Genomic DNA, 18,955 nt, shown 5'->3' on the forward strand with positions numbered 1-18,955 from the left:
TGGGGAGAACATCTCTAATACCTACCGTGTATCACACTTGAAACCAAGTGTTTCACACCAGGGACTTTATTTATATTTTTTGACATGCCACAGTATAGTTGTTATCACCCAATTTTAACAGATGAGAAACCCACAATTCTTACTGAACAATGAGCCAAGGACAGACAGCTAGTGCAGAGTGGAGCCAAGATTCAAACCCTGGTCACTCTCCAAAATGCATATTTTTTCTCCACTACACCAGCCCTGACCCCTGGTATTGTTGTAATGAATATTAGTCACATTAAATAAACCCTGATATTCTGATTATAAGATTCCAAGGCAATTTCTCTTACAGGATTACTGGAAAGGAATGAACGAAGTTACAGAGAGAGAGAGAGAGAGAGAGAGAGAGAGAGAGAGAGAGAGAGAGAGAGAGAGAGAGAGAGAGAGAGAGAGGGAGAGAGAGAGAGAGAGAGAGAGAGAGCGCAATGCCATTTTTTCATCTGCAAGCTGGTTAACTCTTTAGGACACTCCGTGATTCTCCTTTTATGTGACCCCCATGGCCACATAAAATATGTGATTTGTGCCTTCAGATATTTCTCTCAGTAGATATGAAAATGGAGATTCAGAGTTTAGAAGACTGGCCTAAGATTTCATAGCTAAGAAACTGGCCAGCCAAGGACATAATGTGTTTCCTTTGAATTTTTATTTGATCCTAAGTCATGCTGATTTTTGGAGATGCACATCAAGGAACAAATTGTGTGTCTCCATGCATGTGTCCCAACTAGACTTAGCTTTTTCTACTCTCTGACTTGTCTTCCCATGTTAGCTTAAGTAGCTCTACCCACACAATCTGTCCCAACGAGGTCTTTTCTGTCATGGCTAAGTCTGCCCACACTTCAACTTTTTTTGTTCATGCCACATCATGAAGATTTCTCTAATTTCTCAAAACCACAGGAGATCTTTCTTTTTCTAAAGTCACAGCCAGGGGTGGGAAACCCTTTCCATCCAGCCATAGTTTTTAGGTACCACACTGCCCGTCCATCTTATCCCTATAGGTAAATGGTGAAAATTTCTGTCCATGTTTGATAACCCTGTAGTGAAGAGATAAGGTTGTTTGTTTTCTTAATTACACACACAGCATTGTAAGTAGTTGTTGCTTCAACTTCACCCCTCCTTCAAACCTCCTTAATTATTCTGTTTGCATGTACCATCTGTTTTCTACCAGGACCCTGGCTGTCACCTCTCTAGAGTATGACTAGTCCTGGATGCTTGGTGAAATCATGCTTCTTCCAGGTATCTGCCTCATTTTTCCTACACAGAATAATTTTCTGTATTTGTAGTCCACATACTGTATGGATTGTTTGTATATGACTTTCCATTGAGGGCCTTCAATAGTGAGGAACATCTTTAACTGCTGAATAACAAGGAGGCAGACAAAAGCAGATACATGCAACAAATTACTGTGAGACCACAGAGAAATAGTTCCCATGTTGTTTCTAACATGACTTAAAACACAAAATCAGGAAAATGTTGGACTATCCAAGATTTACTCCAAGGCTAGAAAGGTTACCTTCTCTGTCAAGGTTGTAACCTTAGCCTGAACATGGTTATCAGTGCCAACTTACCTGTGCTGATGGGAAATCTATTCCCCTGTAGGTTAGAACTTCACTAGAAAGACCATGCCAACTGGAGATGACACCATCTCATTTTCAAACCCCTTCTGGTATCGTTCTGTCCCACCATGGCTTCAAAAATCACATAGACTGTCTACTCCCTTTGGAACAGGTAGGTCTATTTAGAATTTTAAGTACAGGTATCATGGTCCTGTTGTTCAGACCACATAAACATGCTTTCCTCAAGGCCAAGTATCTTACATTGCTTACATTACAGAGCTATTCAGCACTCACTATCCCAGCTTTATGTTACAGCATCCTTAGGCTTTCATTATTATTATCATTGTATCTTATGAGAAAACACAATGTCAATACTCCCCTGATTACTTACTTTGGTGCAACCATAGAAACAGAAAGGGACCATCCAAATCACTTACAAACTCACTATTCTATTACTTTTTATCCCCAGACTGTTGGGAGAATGCCAAGAAGGTTACAAGGACAGAATGTGCAATGGCCCATTCTACAGGATAAAATGAAAGACTAGTACTATAACCCTGGCCAAAATCTCAGGACTGTGGAACATATAGGCTATTGGGATCAAATTACAAGTACTATTTTGCTAAATGGTAATAGTATCAAACTGTCCTAAAATCTACATCTCTCTACCCTTAGATTTATGCAGCTCTAGAACTTCAGTAAGAAGTTTCTTTGTGCATTGGAAGGGATTAATTATAGTAATCAATAATTGGCCAGAGTACAAATAATTGTCTGTAGAGGGCTCAGTCATAAATGAGAGATCTATTTTGCACTCCCTCCCAAAGGTTCAAGAATCATCATACAAAAGAAGAAGATCTTAGTAGCCACAAGTCCAGGAAGACCAGAGTGAAATTGTCTTCTGCCCATGATAGGACTACTGCATTCATGAACTCAGTAGCTATGGCGGTCTGCATGTGTATGGGGTAGGGGGACATGAGCTGACACCCCTAGCTCAGGAGCCATTAGCAGTTGATTAAATTTGGCAGGGGGGGGGGGGAGCCAGTTTTCTTTAAGGGCGTGACTCTTGTTAGATCAACCATACAACCATATTCCAGTGAATGGTAGCAAACCCATGGCCAGGACAAATTGTGGGTTAAAAAGTAAAGGACAGAAAGTTGTCAAGAGAGTGGCAGATGGATCTGAGAGAAGTTAAGGGGATTAATGGGTAGAGATTATGTTTAAAATACATTGTATGAAATATGAATTTTTCAAAGAAATAATTAGAGAATGATAACCTAAAGAGGAAGAAAGATGGTTTAGCAGTTAAGAGTGGCTGTTCTCAGAGATGATCTGGGTTCAGTTCCTAGCATCCATGGGAGATGATTTACAGCTATCCACAGTTCTAGTCAGAGAGTATTTGATGCCCTCTTCTGGACTTCATAATCACATGCCCATATCGTGTGTTTGTGTGTGTGTGTGTGTGTGTGTGTGTGTGTGTGTGAGAGAGAGAGAGAGAGAGAGAGAGAGAGAGAGAGAGAAATAAATTTAATTTTTAAAATAATGAGAAAGAAAAACAGCAATAACAGACATATGGAAATAAAGACAGATGGAAAGAGAAAAAGGGAGAGGAGAAGGAGAAGAGTATGAGAGAGACAGGGAGAGAGGGAGGGAGGGAAAGGAGGAGGGAGAGAGAGAGAGATATCCTGGATGATTTTTTTTTATTTTTAGATAGTTCTTTCTCAAAACTCACCTAAGCAACACCAGCCTGCATTTCCTGACTTCTGCTCCAGTCTCCTGCCTGCTTTTGTCCCTTTACCCTTCTCCCCTTTTTCTTTGTTCCTTCCCTCCCTCTTCTCTCTCTCTTGTTCAAAATCACAAAGTGAGTATTTCTCTGAAACCTTCCATAGCACACAGGGCAGCTGATTCAGCCTGAACCCAATAACCCCAGTTTAGTCCTGATGACACAGGGCCTGGTGGGGCTCAGCCTGTGCACACAGTTTTCTCAGGCAGCAAACAAGCAGACCCTGGCTCGAGTGGTCACACTGCTGGCACATGCCACGCACAGTCATTTGGAACACTCAGTCTTGCGATGAGAAAAGAGGAAGCCTTTGGAATCTGCCAGTGTTGCCTGTTGGCTTTTGAAATATCTGGAACCCAAGGCCATGTGGTCCCTGTATCCAGCATGGGACTCTGTAAAGGCCATTTGGCTTTGGTTCTGACTCAATTATTATCACCAGACTTCTCACGAAGTTTTGAAACACTACCCTGCCTATAACCCCTGTCCTTCAATGTTACCTAATTGTTCCTCAGATTTAAAGATAGTTCCACTCAATAGTTTTAGAATTAAAAAGTTCAGGTTTGAGCCCAAGCCTTCCACACACAAGCAGGATGACTTTAATTGTGCCGCTTCATCTTTCTGAATCTGGATCTTTTTTACATAAAACAAGATTGGGGAACTTGTTGTCTCATCCCCTGGCAGATGCTAAACATAGATTTGTGACATGACTCAGAGAATGGTTAGCTGAATCAACCTGTGGATGACTTTCAGCTGTATACTCTACTTTCTACCGACTCTACGTAGGTATTTCATGTAAGGCTGATTTAGTTGCACACTCTTTGCTGATCACAGAGGACCTGCATTTTTCATTTGCTTAATGACTTTACTGAATCAGGCATACTGCACTCTCTAAAGGCCACGATTTCCCATAACTCAAATGAACATGCTAATCTCATCTTATCTCCTTTGCCAAGTTCTTCCAGGCCTCAAATGTGAGCAAAATTGACCAGAACAAACTAGCCTTCCACTAAATCTCCCCCTGTATGCAGCACAAGACCGTAGCAAGGGAGAGTCCAGAAGTCCCTCCTGTACCAGCAGGCTGAGCTGCCATGCTCTCTGAGCTACTTCCAGGCAGGACATTCTCCTGCCAGAATCCTCATTTCTCTGAAGATAGGTATTTTTCCTATGCAAGGGAGGTCCTTGCTCTTTTGAGAGACACAGAGAAGTATGAAGAGAAAACCCGCAGAGGTTGGCCAATGTGCCGAAACCATCAGCATGGCCAGGGTCATGTATGTTGGACAGAATAGGAAACTTTCCCTAAAACAGGAAAGTGGTTGTTGACGCTTTCCCTGACTTCAGAGTGGAAGTCCCACATGAAACAAAAGTTACCCTCTGGTTACGTTTTGCATGTTGGGATTGCAGGTTATAGTCATACCTATATATACCCAGTATATAATATATAGTACACCCAGGGTAGACTCAAATGTCTTGGGTGGCAGATCTCCTTTCTTCCTGATTCTAAGGAATAATAAAATTACCTCTTCCTGAAATGCCTTTGTTTCTTCCCCAGTCCAATCTCTGGTCGAGTTAAAATTATACCTATCCTTTGTATACACACACTTTGTGTGTGTGTGTGTGTGTGTGTGTGTGTGTGTGTATTCACACTCAGACAACAGGCTAATATCTAACCTTTTACTCCATCACCCTCCATCTTGTTTTTAGACACAGTGTCTCTCACTGAACCAGAAGCTTACCATTTCACTAGCTTACTGGCTAGCGAGCTCCCTGAATTTGCATGTCTCTGCCCTCCGAGGAAGGGATTGCAGGCATGTGTGACTGTGTGTGCCATCTGCATGAGTGCTGGAGATTTGAACTCAAGTCATCCTGTTTTCAAAACAAGCACGCTTATCCATCAAACCATCTCTCCAAAACCTTCTATTCTTCTTCTTCTTGTTGTTAAAGTAATTATTATTTTATATATTCAAGGTTGAAACCATGTTGTGATGGGATATAAGCACATAGAAAAGAGGTTACCATAGAGAAAATAACAAACATGGCCATTAACTCACAGAGCTGCCTTTTTGGGTGTCTTTTTTGCAAGAATACTAAGTACAGTGCATATTTATTGCCCATAGCTGTCAAATTGCACGCTAGATTTCTGGAATTCCTCAGTTGTGCTTCCCGTTCTGCCTGCTTTGGAAGGCCTCTGTGAAATTCCACCTGTCCCAAAGAACTCATCAGGATCCAGTCAAGGTTCCAGGCACATGCTTTGAGTAGTACTCCCTGAATACCGAGCCCTTTTCCTTAGATAAATATGCTTTTCTTGAGAGCTAGTAATGTGCTGGCCCCTGAAGGAAAGACAGTGTCTTCTATGCCTTCTCTCTAGCCTCTGCAAACTCCACAAGCCATCACTCTCATGTCACAGACGCAGAATGAAACTCTAAGAGGTCACAGAGTAAGGAAATGGTAGAGCTGGGATCTGAACCCAAGGCATCTATTCCTTACTGACCTCCCATTTACCAGCTCACTACCCACAGAAAGCCCAGACACTGGAAGATTTCTGTATCATTTTCTCCAGCACAACAGCCACAAACCCCATGTAGCAACTGATTAACAAAGGAATTGACTTTTACAGTTTTATTTCCATGTGCATCTATGTGTGTGTGTGTGTGTTGCTAAAGATTGAACCTAGACTTTGTACTAGCAAGCTATAAACCCACCCCCTTTTTTATTTTTAGATAACATCTCTCACATTTGTCTAGGCTGGCCCTGAACTCATTCTGTAACCGAATCATAACATCTTCCTGTTTCTATCTCTTAAACTGTTGAGATTATAGGCTTGAATCATCAGGTGCCGCTGGTTTTATGTATTTACAAATAAAGTAAAAGTAATAAACAAAAATGTAAGAATAGAATAAAAAATAAAAATACAAAATAAACAAAAGTAGTTCTGTTTACTTTTAACTGTGTTAAATTCTAATAGCAGCTTATGGTGTGAAGCTACTGGATTGGTGGGAACAGAGCTCATCAACATGACCACATACAGTACAACAGTTGTTCACTTGCAGTGCATGGTCCCAGTTTAAACCTGAGCTCTTTGAGAGGACAGGGCTTTGTGGCCTTCTTCATGTTCAGTAAGTAGTCTTGTAAAGGACTATGCATGCACATAGTCCCCTGAGTAACCTTAGTATTAGACTTGTCTTGGTCACAAGCCTGTTGTCTGAACTGGAATACTGTCACAAACTCCAAGGAAACCTAGGTGTCTTATCTATAAGATACAAACGTAACAATCAGTTCTTTAACAGGACATCTTACCTGTGTGGAGAGTCGGGATCAAAGCATGTCTTAGTGACATCAGTGATGTCTGGGTCACAGCACTCTCCACCATCGAAATTAAACCTTTCATAGTTACAGTCCATGTCACACACGCCGTTCTGCTGCTTCTTCAAGAATGCCGGGTAGCGCAGATGGCGGCAGTCCCCGCCATCATGGCCGGTCAGTGTATGGTTGCATTCGGGGTCGCATTTTTCATCCCCAATCTTGCTGATGTCACAGTTGGCGAGGATGAGGCGATGACGCAGAGAGGAGCTGTTTATGTCCAGCACCTCCAGCTCCCAGGAGATGTTGTAGTGCTGGAAGGCCTCAGCCAGCTCCTGGTGTTGAAAGTCAATCTGCTGCGGGCTCACCGTTGGGTTCTTATGGTCATCGTCGTAGATATTGACCACACGATAGCGTACCACCTTAGGGCGACGGAAACTTGGGAGCTGGTTGTAACTGGAGATGACTTCTGTGTTGTCACATAGCGTCTGCCCACAAAGAGGGGGCTCTAAACTAGTGTCCAACAGGAAGCTGTGGGCATTGCTGAATTCCATGCGGGGGATGTTACCATCCTTCATGGGGGACCAAGTGCGCTTCACATTGTCCCAGTTCTCCTGGAGGAGGAGCTGAGGTAGCGGGGTGTGAAGGCCATGGCTTTCCATGTCAGACAGTACCTCTCTCTGTGTTCTGGCTACCTTCCATAGGCAGAAGTTCTCGATGTAGCCCCTGAAGTTGTGATTTTGAGCACTGCCTCCCAACATGAGCACTTTACACTTCTGGGTCAGTGGGCTGAATATGCCACCTACTTGTTCCCCAGAGGTTGCCACCTGGGCACCATTCAAATAGAGCTTCATCTGTCGCCCATCGTAGGTAGCAGCTAGGTATACCCACTGGCCTGGCAGGTAGCTGCGATGGGCATCAATGGTGGTCAGTTTTCTGGCTCGGTCTGTCTTCAAGGAGAAAAAGTAGCGTGGGTCTCTGTTGCCTTGATCACTGATGGTATGAATGCCCACGACCCATCCTCGGTCACGTGAGGTATAAGAACATTTGTCATACAGTCCTATGTGGTCCCAAAAAAGAAAGATTAATAAATAAAGCACAGAAATAGATGCTCGTTAGGTTATTTTTTTTCTGATAAAATTTACATCAGAATATTCTAGAACAGCTGTTTGTTTTGGTTTTTCTTTTTTGGTTTGTTTGTTTTGTTTTTTGAGACAGGGTTTCTCTGTAGCTTTGGAACCTGTCCTAGAACTAGCTCTTGTAGACCACAGGCTGACCTCATACACCTGCCTCTGCCTCCTGAGTGCTGGGATTAAAGATGTGAGCCACCAAAAAGCTCTATGGGACCCTGGTTGTTACTAATGTACTCTCTGGTATCCTTGACTACCCCAAGGACAATTCAGTAAGGGCTAGAGGAACTAACAGGGAAAGGGAGTAGGATTTGTCAGTAACTCATGGCAAGTGAACTCATAAAGTTTTACTCCTTTTTATTGAATATGGAGTATACCAGAAAGCTTCTATTAGAAGAATGAGTATTGCACCAATTAAAAATTAAAACCAACACCTCCCCCGCAAAGATCACAGCCTCTAACTTCTTCAACTCTATCAACAGTGAGGAAGCTGAAATGGAGAACAGATGACAGGGGCTTATTCAAAATCACTTAGAAACCAAGTGTTCTTTATCTAACACTCTCCTCTCTAAAATGTGTGTGAGTATGTGTGTGTTCACACATAAGTGTGTGGACTTTTTATCTGCAATCAGATATAAAGTCTAAGTCTGTACCACAGGCAAGGCATCATGGTAAGGTCTTTATATGCAATAGCTTATTGAACACATATAAATCCATGGCAGTAATTTTTTCTCATTTAAGCAATGGTGAACATGGAAACTAAGAAAAGGGAAAAGATGGGTATGAGGCCAGTTGGTTGGTAAGTGGATCCTAGCTCTTGGAATTAGCTGTCTTGTATACAAGTTGCGTAAAACCCCCAACACTCATACTGCCAAGGATTTGGATTTCTTCATCTACCAAGGGGAGTTGGAGGTAGGTATCAAAATTTTAGTTGGTTTGTAAGGACATTTAAAGGCAGACATCCCTCTTGAGAGATCTAGAAACTCCAATAAGCTGCTCAACAGATTCCTTATGTATCTGATTATCTTTGTACTCACAAGTCCCCCATCTCCCCCCCCCCCTTTCTGGAATGTACCCGCTGTACCTTGGCACAGGCAAAGTTTTCTGGATGATGAAGAGGATTTTCTAATTACATGTGTACTTTAAGTATCAGATGCTTGTATGAAGCCAGGTGAGAAGAGAAAGAAAAGGAGACAAGAATGAATAAAAGATGCTCATTTTGGAAGGACAATCCCTACTTTCACTGGGGAATGAATCAGTGCGGTCACCGTAACTCTGAGTGTGCATCTGCCATTAATACTTATCAAATAAACATGGAGAGTGTCCAGAAAAATCAATAGAAGAGGCCCACACAGTCTTTTTTTCCTTTGTGGGCACTGGGACCTTAACATCTGTGTAAATGTCCATGTTAGCATTTGACATGGCCAGCATTTTGGCAGAGGATCTAAGCCCACCCACTTCTTTCTTTTCACTCGGAACATTTTCAGGCAATGGATAGAATATCCTAACATAGAATTTTGCAGTCTGGGTGACACTGGCATTGCAGTAAGTGCCTCTGGGTCTTATTTGAATGAAGTTTTGTATTACACAGTCAATCCATGGATGATTTTATTTATTACAGACTTCCCTGACTAACACACAGAGCACTTTTTCCAAGGGTGCATTCTCTGATAGCTCTGTAGCATGGGCCATTCTTTCTACTAAACCTTTTGCTTTCAGAAAACAGCATTGGCTTACTCACTCTGGAGTTGCCTGTATCCATCGTGTGGTCTCTTCTCTACTAGACTGGATGGCTCTTGAGGGTTTGGTTATGTCTGTAACCGGTCTAGCTACTTGTTAAAGTAGGCACTCAGTATGTGTCCCATGAATGAAAAAATGGATAGATAATTCAAAACAGAATATGAAAAAGAAAGAGGGTTTTAAAGACAAACAGAATTTAAGACACTAATTCATGTCTCAGTTACCCAAAACAGAGAAAGTAAGAGGACAGATTCGCTTCTACTGTAAGGGAAGGGGGAGGATCTTTGGGCCCAGAGTAACCTGTTTTGACTCATAATGACCAAAATTACAGGACATATGTCTTGAACAAAATCACCTCATCTCTGTGGACCTTGACTCCCTCATCTGTATCTCTTTTTACATATGCTGTCCTACTTGAAAGACATAATGGGTATAATATTTTTGACATACACAGGCTATCTAAACAAGAACTGGTTTTAAGATGCTAAAAGGACTGGGAGTAAATTACAAATCAAAGAGTAGGAAATAAGTGGAAACGAAATACAAAGGGGCCAGAGAAAGGAGGGATCCTGAAATCATCTTGCTTGATTTGGTAAGATAGAGCATAAAGGCTCAAAAGCCACTTAGAAATCCTATATTTCCATCAGCCTAGACAACAATAAGAGACTATGCATTAAAAGTTACTTCCCCGCTGACTCCCTCCTAAGACAAAGAGCTGTCTTCATATTTGGGATGAATTTCTTCAGAGATTATGTCCTGCTGTCTATATAAAATGTCAGTGGTTCCAGAGGTTCTTAAATCCATCCATTTGTATCCTCCTTCTTAGCTCAGTGTATCCCTCTCATCTACTTAATTCTTCCCTTATTATTCTACAAAACAAAAATGAATGGTAATCTAATAGGAAATATGACACATATTCTCTCTCTCTCTCTCTCTCTCTCTTTCTCTCTCTCTCTCTCTCTCTATCTCTCTCTCTCTCCTCCCTTTTCTTTTGCCAAGGGCTCTTGGTTTCTGCTTTTTTGTTGCTTTTGGGAAGAAGTCTGCCTTGTTGTGGAGTTAAAATGTTTACACATTTGTAGGGTTCAGCAGCTTCCTGGGACTTGAAGTATGATTTAGGTTACCGGATGCTCACATTCAGAGGTTCATAGGAAGAGGTGGCTTGCCCCAGGAGGCAGGAAGGTAGGGTGAAGAGTGGTTTTCAGTGATTCAAGGACAAATGACGTTAAAGTAAATGAGACCCTTGAAGCAGGGGCTTCAAAAGTTCAATGGAAATGTTTTCCTGAAGTGTGATTTGTTGAAATGAACTCACTGAGCTTCCTAGGAATGGCATAATGACTTGGGGATGAGAGTCAATGTTTGCATAAAAACTATCTTAACTAGAGTCACCTTGTAGAAGTCTGGATGCGAAACCCTCCGTTAATGTATCAGACCAGAACCAAGCCTTGGCACCAGAAATCTGTCTTGTTGTGCCAAGTACATTGTCTGGAATTAGTCACTGCACTCTCTATGCTGCCGGGGCTCATTCCCCTTTTCTGAAATGGGGGTGAGGGAGTGAGATAAAATGATCCTCTTCTAAATTTGAAGAGCTCCTTTGTTCACTGATCTAATGGACCTTTGTATGCTGGCAGTACTCAGAACTGTGTGTTGATCTGAACTGGATGCCTTATGTCATTCTCAATCCCTGCATGCTTAGATTCCCTCTCTTCTGTGCTACCTCTTGCAGGACAAACAGTATCTTCTGGAGCACCCAGGAATATTCCCATAATACCACACTGTCCCTTCTCGCATTTTTAAGTGAAATAGAGACAGTTTTAAAAAAATGGTGCAAGTCTGTCTTAAGTTAGCCATCTGGGTGGAGCTGGAGGACAGCCCCAATGGGCATATCTCCGTGTGACAAGGGAGAAGGGCAAACATAATTCTGCATATAATCTACTTGTAGCGAGCATACACCTGCTTAATGTTATAGCCTACAGAAACAGAGAATAAAAGTGACTTCAAGTGTCCTTTTGCAGACCAGTGAGGTACCTGAAACATTGCCCAGATGAGAACAAATGAGTCACAATTCCAGGGTCACCAGGACACCAGTCTACTGCCATTCTATATGCCCTGGTCTAGAAGCAGCTAAGTTTGATATACAAAGGGCTTCAAACATTCCCAGAACCTTGACATGCCTTTGTTTCCATTTGATCTTTACTCCTTACTATGTGTGTGTGTGTGTGTGGGGGGGGAACACGTGTGCTCGGGTACTCATGTGGAGGTCAGAGGACAGTTTTGTGAAGCTGGTTCTTTCTTTCCATCCTCAGAGGCTTCAGGAACCAAACACACGGGGTCAACCTTGAGCAATAAGTGCCTTCAGCTGTTAAACCATATCTTCTACCTCTTGTAGCCCTTTCCCAGGCTCACTTCTCCACTTCCGCTAACCCCTGGCAGGAAAGCCTGAAGGCAGGAGACCTGCACAGGGTGTTGTTCTAAAGCCTTGACTTGGGAGAACACTCTGGAATATGTGAAACCTTTTATGTATCAACTTAAATATTCTACTCCAGGGGGTATACACTCCATTTCTCTACTCTTTTCTCTGTTTAAACATGTTACTCTTACTTAGGAATTGCTGAATATCAAGGGCTGTACATTAAGTTTCTCATTTAACCTGCTCCATGAAACTGTCAGTATCCACACTGTGCACTCTTCAGAGAAACTGAGGCTCAAGAACAAGAAGTTTAAATCTTTGAAGAAAGAAGTTGAAGAAGACACAAGAAAGTGCAAAGATCTCCCATCTCCCATGCTCTTGGGTAGGCAGAATTAACATAGTAAAAATGGCAATCTTACCAAAAGCAATCTAGAGAGTCAATGCAATGCCCATCAAAATCCCAGCAAAATTCTTCACAGACCTCGAAAGAATGGTACTCAACTTCATATGTTTTGAACTGAGTGTTTGTGGCCCCCTTAAGACATATATGTTGAAGCCACATCACCTGGAAGCTCAGAGAATGACTGTATTTGGTGTCAGAGTCTTTAAAGAGGTAACCATTTAACACCAATGTCACCATAAGGTCAAATCCAATGTTGGTGTCCTGATAAGAGGAGACATTGGGAACATATTTGTGCACACACACACACACACACACACACACACACACACACACAATCATGTGGATTCACAGAGAGGACAGTCATCTAAAAGCTGAAAGGAGGAAATAACCCCAGGCAGACTCGCATTTCAGATTTGTAGCCTTCAGGATTGTAAGAACAGAAATGAGCTGGGAAGTGGTGGCTAACGCCTTTAATCCCAGCACTTGGGAGGTAGAGGTAGGCGGATCTCTGTGAGTTCGATGCCAGCCTAGTCTACAAGAGCTAGTTCCAGGACAGGCTCCAAAGCTACAGTGAAATCCTGTTTCGAAAAACAAAAACAGAGAGAGAGAGAGAGAGAGAGAGAGAGAGAGAGAGAGAGAGAGAGAGAGAGAGAGAGAAAAGAAAGAAAGAAAGAAAGAAAAGAAAAGAGTGCCTCAGCTAGGAAAGCCAGAGCAGACTGTTGTTCTATCATTCAGCGTGCCTTCCCAACACTTCCACTGGGATGTCGCTTAACTGTTGTCCATCTTCCCCTGCCTTGTGTTCCATTCACATCCCTTCTCTTGCTATGACACAGTGTCTCAGTTTCCTCTCCTCCTATGTTGCGCAGAGCAGTCTATTAGGAGGAGCCAGCGATGGGCACTGCAGTCTCCATGCACGCAAACACCTTCCTTACCGGGAGGCAAGCGTCTGTGATTCCATGGGATTTGACTTCCCTGAGGCCCCTGTTTAGTACTGGCCTCAGGGCAGCTGCTCTACCATCACGGTATGTCTTAAGATGCTCTTGCCAGACTCACACAACAGCTGCTATGCATTTGCCGGTGAGAAAAGGTGGGGCTCAGAGAAGTTACATGCCCTTGCCAGCATCACATAGATCTAGGCAATAGAAATTATCAGAATGTAGGTGTCATAGTGTCCAGTTCCATTCCCCAACTCTGACTTACTTTCTCTACACTATTCTCTTGGATGCACTTACATTTGCCACTGACTGGAGAGGAGAATTAGCCAGCTATGGAACTGCATATTCAACTTGTATTGCTTACTTATTTTTCTCTTTTGGAGTATCTATATAACAAAAAGAAAAGTCTACCTGGGATATTTCTCATTGTTAAAAAGAAAAGTAGCAGATGCAAATAAATAATGGTAATAATAACAAGTTTTTTAAGCTCCGTGTGACAATCTCTATGGTAAACACACATGACTCTGAAAACTCTTTATTAACATGTCTTTGGCAGACATGAAATTTGAGAGTGAAGACCTTAAGTGGTGTCCCAAGGATCCCTGCTTGGGTCTGGGAGAGACACCACCCTGACTACTGTCTGACTCTGAAGCTAAAATGGATGTCAGGATACTTTCCCGCATGGGAATCACCCTTAGCACATGTCCCCCACTGGGCTGCTGCTCGGCTGTGCATCACTGGATAAGCCAACTATTTTTTTCTGAGTTTCCTTATTCCCTCTCCCAATGGGATGACCACAGCAGATAGGCCTAAAGGTCCCTCTAATCTCCTAGACTCCTTATTCTAGGATCATGATTTGTCAGATAACCCCAGTGTGATTATCCACTGTGGGAAGATTAAGGTAATGGGTAGGAGAGCAGACTTGGGTTCCTCCGCTTTATAGTATACTCATGATCTATGGGAATCTGACAGGAGAAAGCAAGCATGTAGGGCCCGGGTCTGCCCTTGTTCCTGGGGCTCACCTTGAGGACGGTTTCTGGTCAGATGACTAAGCATCCTGTTTGTTCCTGTGCTCCCTCTGCCCTGCCTGGTGATTTGTTGTAGGGCATTGTTGACTCTATTGTTGGTATGGTAATTTCCCACCTGCCTAGGTGGAAGTCCTTGTGCAGCAGTTAGATATGGTAATTTCCCACCTGCCTGGGTGGAATTCCTTGGGCAGGAGTGGGGTATATAAGATTTTCCCCAAGGCTAAATAAACGGCATTCGGCTGATCTCCTTTCGAATGACCCAGGTCTCTTTGTGTGTTCTTTCAATCTCCAGGCCCTTGTCCGACTCGCGTAAGGTACAGTGGCGCGCGAACTGTACCGAGGGGGTAACACAGAATTGGGTGTTACAATTGGAGGCCCCAGCGAGATCATCATCAATTACAGTCGGAGACCCATCTGCGAGATCGGGAAGTAGGGATTCCTGAGAGGTCGCCCTCGGAAGTCTGGCCAGCAGGTAAGAAATTGAGTGGTGAGGGTGTATTGGTTATGGGTGCAAGTAATTCTGTTCCAGTGTTAAGGGGCCGGTTAACAGGCCAGTTGTTAAGTCTTTTGGAGAAACAAGGCACCGGTATTAAAGTTGAGACAGCACAAGAGATCGTTAAGACGGTTTTAGAGTTTAGTCCCTGGTTTCTACATGCAGGGGGTTTTAATATTACTGATTGGGAGCAGGTAAAGGCTGACCTTCAAAAAGTAAAAGAGCAATTAGAGAATTTGAACAAAACCCTTGAGGAGATTCAGGAAGTAGAGAACCTGTGAGTTCTATTAAGAGTTTTGAGGAACAGGAAGTTAAGAGTATTAGAAGGGATATAGAACAGGAAGAAGAAATTTTAGAAAAGGAGATCGCACTGATAAAAAGGAAGTTAGAAAAAGAGGAAAGGAAGGAAGCAAACAGAGATGTCTCCATGAGACCTCCGCCGCAAAATACATTTCTTGACACTTCAAATCCTTATACCAGTGCTTCCGCCCCTATAGACTTAGAGGCAGAAATCCGAGAGATCCAAAACAGATTAAATAATCTAAGTAGAGAGAGGCAGATTTATCCTGTTGTGGAAACTATTGATCCGCAAGGACAGAAGGTCAGGCAGCATAACCCCCTGGCCTTTAAGGATATTAAGCAGTTAAAAGAAGCAGTTATGGATTATGGACCTCATGCTCCTTTCACTATAGCTTTTTTTGGAATCCTTTGCAGAACTCAACCTTATACCCAATGACTGGATGCAGCTTTGCAGGGCTTGTCTTTCGGGGGGAGATTATTTGTTATGGAGAGGTGAAATGCAGGAAAATTGCAAAAAGACAGCACGGGAAAATGCCGAGGCGGGTTTCCCCCAGCATAACCTTGACAAGTTAACTGGTGAAGAACAGTATGCTGGTTTAGCAGCACAGATTGCATATGATCCTTGTCATATGATTTTTGTCAAGAGGTTTTACACCCCCATAGAAATGGAAATTTAAATGTCTTTATCTGGTTATGCAGGGACATTTATGGCACTTAAGTGATGGGTAGGGTAATTGTTTCTGCCCTTAAGGAAGGTCAAGCTGAAGCCAGGTTAAGGAATTGTTTTCAATATGGAAGGTCGGGACACAACAAAAGGAACTGCCCTGCTGGTAAAGGGATGGTTAATCAGCCCAGGAAAAAAGCCAGGTGTAATGGCACGAGCCTTTAATCCCAGCAACTAGACCCAGCTACTAGAGACAGAGACTGGTGGAACTCTATGAGTTTAAGACCAGCCTGGTCTACAGAGTGAGTTCCTAGAACAGCTAGAGGCAGGATGCATAGTGACATCCACTTCTCCTTGGAATACTCTTATCTTTGTTATTAAGAAAAAATCTAGTAAATGGAGGTTGCTGTAAGATCTTAGAGCAGTACATTCTACAGGGAAATCCAGACCCAACCTCCTTTCTTGAGTTGACACCTCAGGCAAAGAAATGTATTACTTTAATTGAGAAAAAGCTTGCCTCTGCTCATACTCATTATATTGACTATAGTCAGCCGTTGCTATTGATAATTTTTCCCTCTCAGCATAGTCCTACTGGAGTTTTTTGGCAGCGAGGACCCATCCTATGGGTACATGAACGCGTGTCACCTGTAAAAATTGTTATCTCGTACCCATCAGCTGTGCTACGTGTTATTCAGAAAGGGTATAAACTTAGTTTGCAAACCTTTGGAATGTTGCCTGATAAGGTTATTACGCCTTATACCCAGGCAGAAATGATGGTTACAAAATTTTGCTGAAGATTGGACCTTGTTTTTATGCACTAATCCCTGCAAGTTTGATAATCATTATCCTTCTGATAAGTTGGTCACCTTTTTCAAAAATCATCCGGTATGTTTCCCTAAAGTTATTTCTTTGCAGCCTCTGGCAGGGGCTCGGAATGTGTTTACTGATGGATCTTCCACAGGGAGAGCTGTGGTAGCCTCCCCTCCTGATTTTGATATTCAGCCTGTTGATACTAAATCTGCTCAGGTGGCTGAATTGATCGCTGTATATTCCATTTAACCTTTTTATTGATAGTCAGTATATAAGCAAAATTCTTGCACCTTTGGAAACTGCAGCTTATATTGCCTCTGTATCTCGAGTCCAGACGCAGTTATTGGCTATTCAAACTTTGCTTTGGGCCCGGTCTGTTCCCATTTACGTAGGGCATTTACGGGCTCATACTGACCTCCCTGGTCCCTTGAGCGAGGGGAATGCATTGGCTGATCAGCTTACCCGCCAAATTTGTGCGGTTAGTCTAGAATCTTATGAAGCCGCGGAAAAAGCTCATAATCGTTTTCATCTCAATGCTGGGTCGTTAAGATTTCATTTTAAGATATCTAGAGAGCAAGCCACTGATATTGTTAAAAAATGTTCTCTGTGTACAGAACTTTTAACTGTTCCCCATTTGGGAGTTAATCCTCGTGGGCTTGCTCCTAATCATTTATGGCAAATGGATGTTACCCATGTTCCTTCTTTTGGGCGTTTGCAATATGTTCACGTAACCGTGGATACATATTCTCATCTTATTTTTGCCTCAGCTCATACAGGAGAAAAATTACGTGATGTTAAAAGTCACTGTCTCCAGGCCTTTGCCTACATGGGAGTTCCAAAAACTGTAAAAACTGATAATGGGCCAGCCTACACCAGCTCTGGCTTTACTAAATTTTGTTCTGACTTTTTCATTTCCCATAAAACGGGAATACCTTATAATCCTCAAGGACAAGCTATAGTGGAACGAGCGCATCGTACGCTCAAAGCCTATCTGCATAAAACAAGAAAGGGGGAATATGGTTCCACCCCCAGAGACCATTTGTCTTTTATTTTATACATTTTAAATTTTTTGACTGTTGATGCTCAATCTCATACCGCTGCTGACCGGCACTGGCGGCCAGATTCTTCCGGGATGCCTCATGTTAAATGGAAGAATCTAGCAGATGGCACCTGGTATGGTCCAGATCCTGTACTGGTGTGGGGAAGAGGGGCTGTTTGTGTTTTCCCACAGGATGCTGACAATCCAATATGGGTACCTGAGCGTCTGGTGCGTGCTGTGGATTTTCCCGTCCAGAAGCCTGAAGACAGGACAGAGCCAAGAGATCAAGTAGATACTGGCTTGTCAACTGAAGAGTTGCTGGGATCCTGAGGAGCTAGCTGTGGTGGTCCGAGTGCTAAGGACCTATCTACCCATCCCATGATAATGCAGCCATTGCTGCGGCTGCCAGAGCAGCTAGAGCTGCTGGATTTTCCATTAGTCAGTCAGTTGCTTCTGCTTGCACAATGGATACCCTCTCAGGGCAGGTTGCAAATGCCTTGGCCATTCAAATTGAGCTAAATTTACAAATGAATATTGCAGTTAATTTTGCTATTGGTTGTGGTTAAAGTCCACTGCTAGGTTACAGTAAAGGCTTATTGCTGTTTTTCGTGGACCCTGGAGTATACAATTTACTAATTGGCTCTTGAGATTATTCTAGTTTAATATACCAGGGTTCCTTTCACCAGTGCTGAGACCTTACTTAAAGGACTCCAATTTGGGCAGACTTATTTAGCAGGCACAGTCTCCTATGTGCTGGAGCATCATCTTCATGGTTTCATGGTGCCAGAGCCAAAGGCAAACTCAGGTCAATGTTGCCACGTGGCAAGTCCTCTTAACAATTGCCCCAGAGAATCTTTCAGCACAAATCTGGCTGAACTCGGTGTTGGGTGACTAGTGAGCCAATGACGGGAAAGGTTTTTGGGGGGCTACCCCAACCTAAGACAGGAAATGTGTTTTGACCTGAATGCTTTCCCATGACGGGTAAGGGGTATTGCCTGACGTCCAATGCCACCCAAGACAGGCCTAGTCATAATTTATATAAAAAGGGAGACCTGTAGGGCCCGGGTCTGCCCTTGTTCCTGGGGCTCACCTTGAGGACGGTTTCTGGTCAGATGACTAAGCATCCTGTTTGTTCCTGTGCTCCCTCTGCCCCGCCTGGTGATTTGTTGTAGGGCATTGTTGACTCTATTGTTGGTATGGTAATTTCCCACCTGCCTAGGTGGAAGTCCTTGTGCAGCAGTTAGATATGGTAATTTCCCACCTGCCTGGGTGGAATTCCTTGGGCAGGAGTGGGGTATATAAGATTTTCCCCAAGGCTAAATAAACGGCATTCGGCT

General features: G+C 43.0%; 1 protein-coding gene across 1 annotated transcript in view; it reads right to left on the reverse strand.

The window, feature by feature from the left end:
• Positions 1 to 18,955, reverse strand: part of Pappa (pappalysin 1) — a 231,629-nt gene that overhangs the window by 187,914 nt on the left and 24,760 nt on the right. Inside the window, exon 2 of the mRNA XM_038334912.1 lies at positions 6,667 to 7,729. Within this exon, the coding sequence (XP_038190840.1) occupies positions 6,667 to 7,729 (1,063 nt within the window). The remainder of the gene's footprint in view (positions 1 to 6,666; positions 7,730 to 18,955) is intronic.

Source organism: Arvicola amphibius, chromosome 6 (genome assembly GCF_903992535.2).
Source record: "Arvicola amphibius chromosome 6, mArvAmp1.2, whole genome shotgun sequence".
Classification (NCBI taxonomy): Eukaryota; Metazoa; Chordata; class Mammalia; order Rodentia; family Cricetidae; genus Arvicola; species Arvicola amphibius.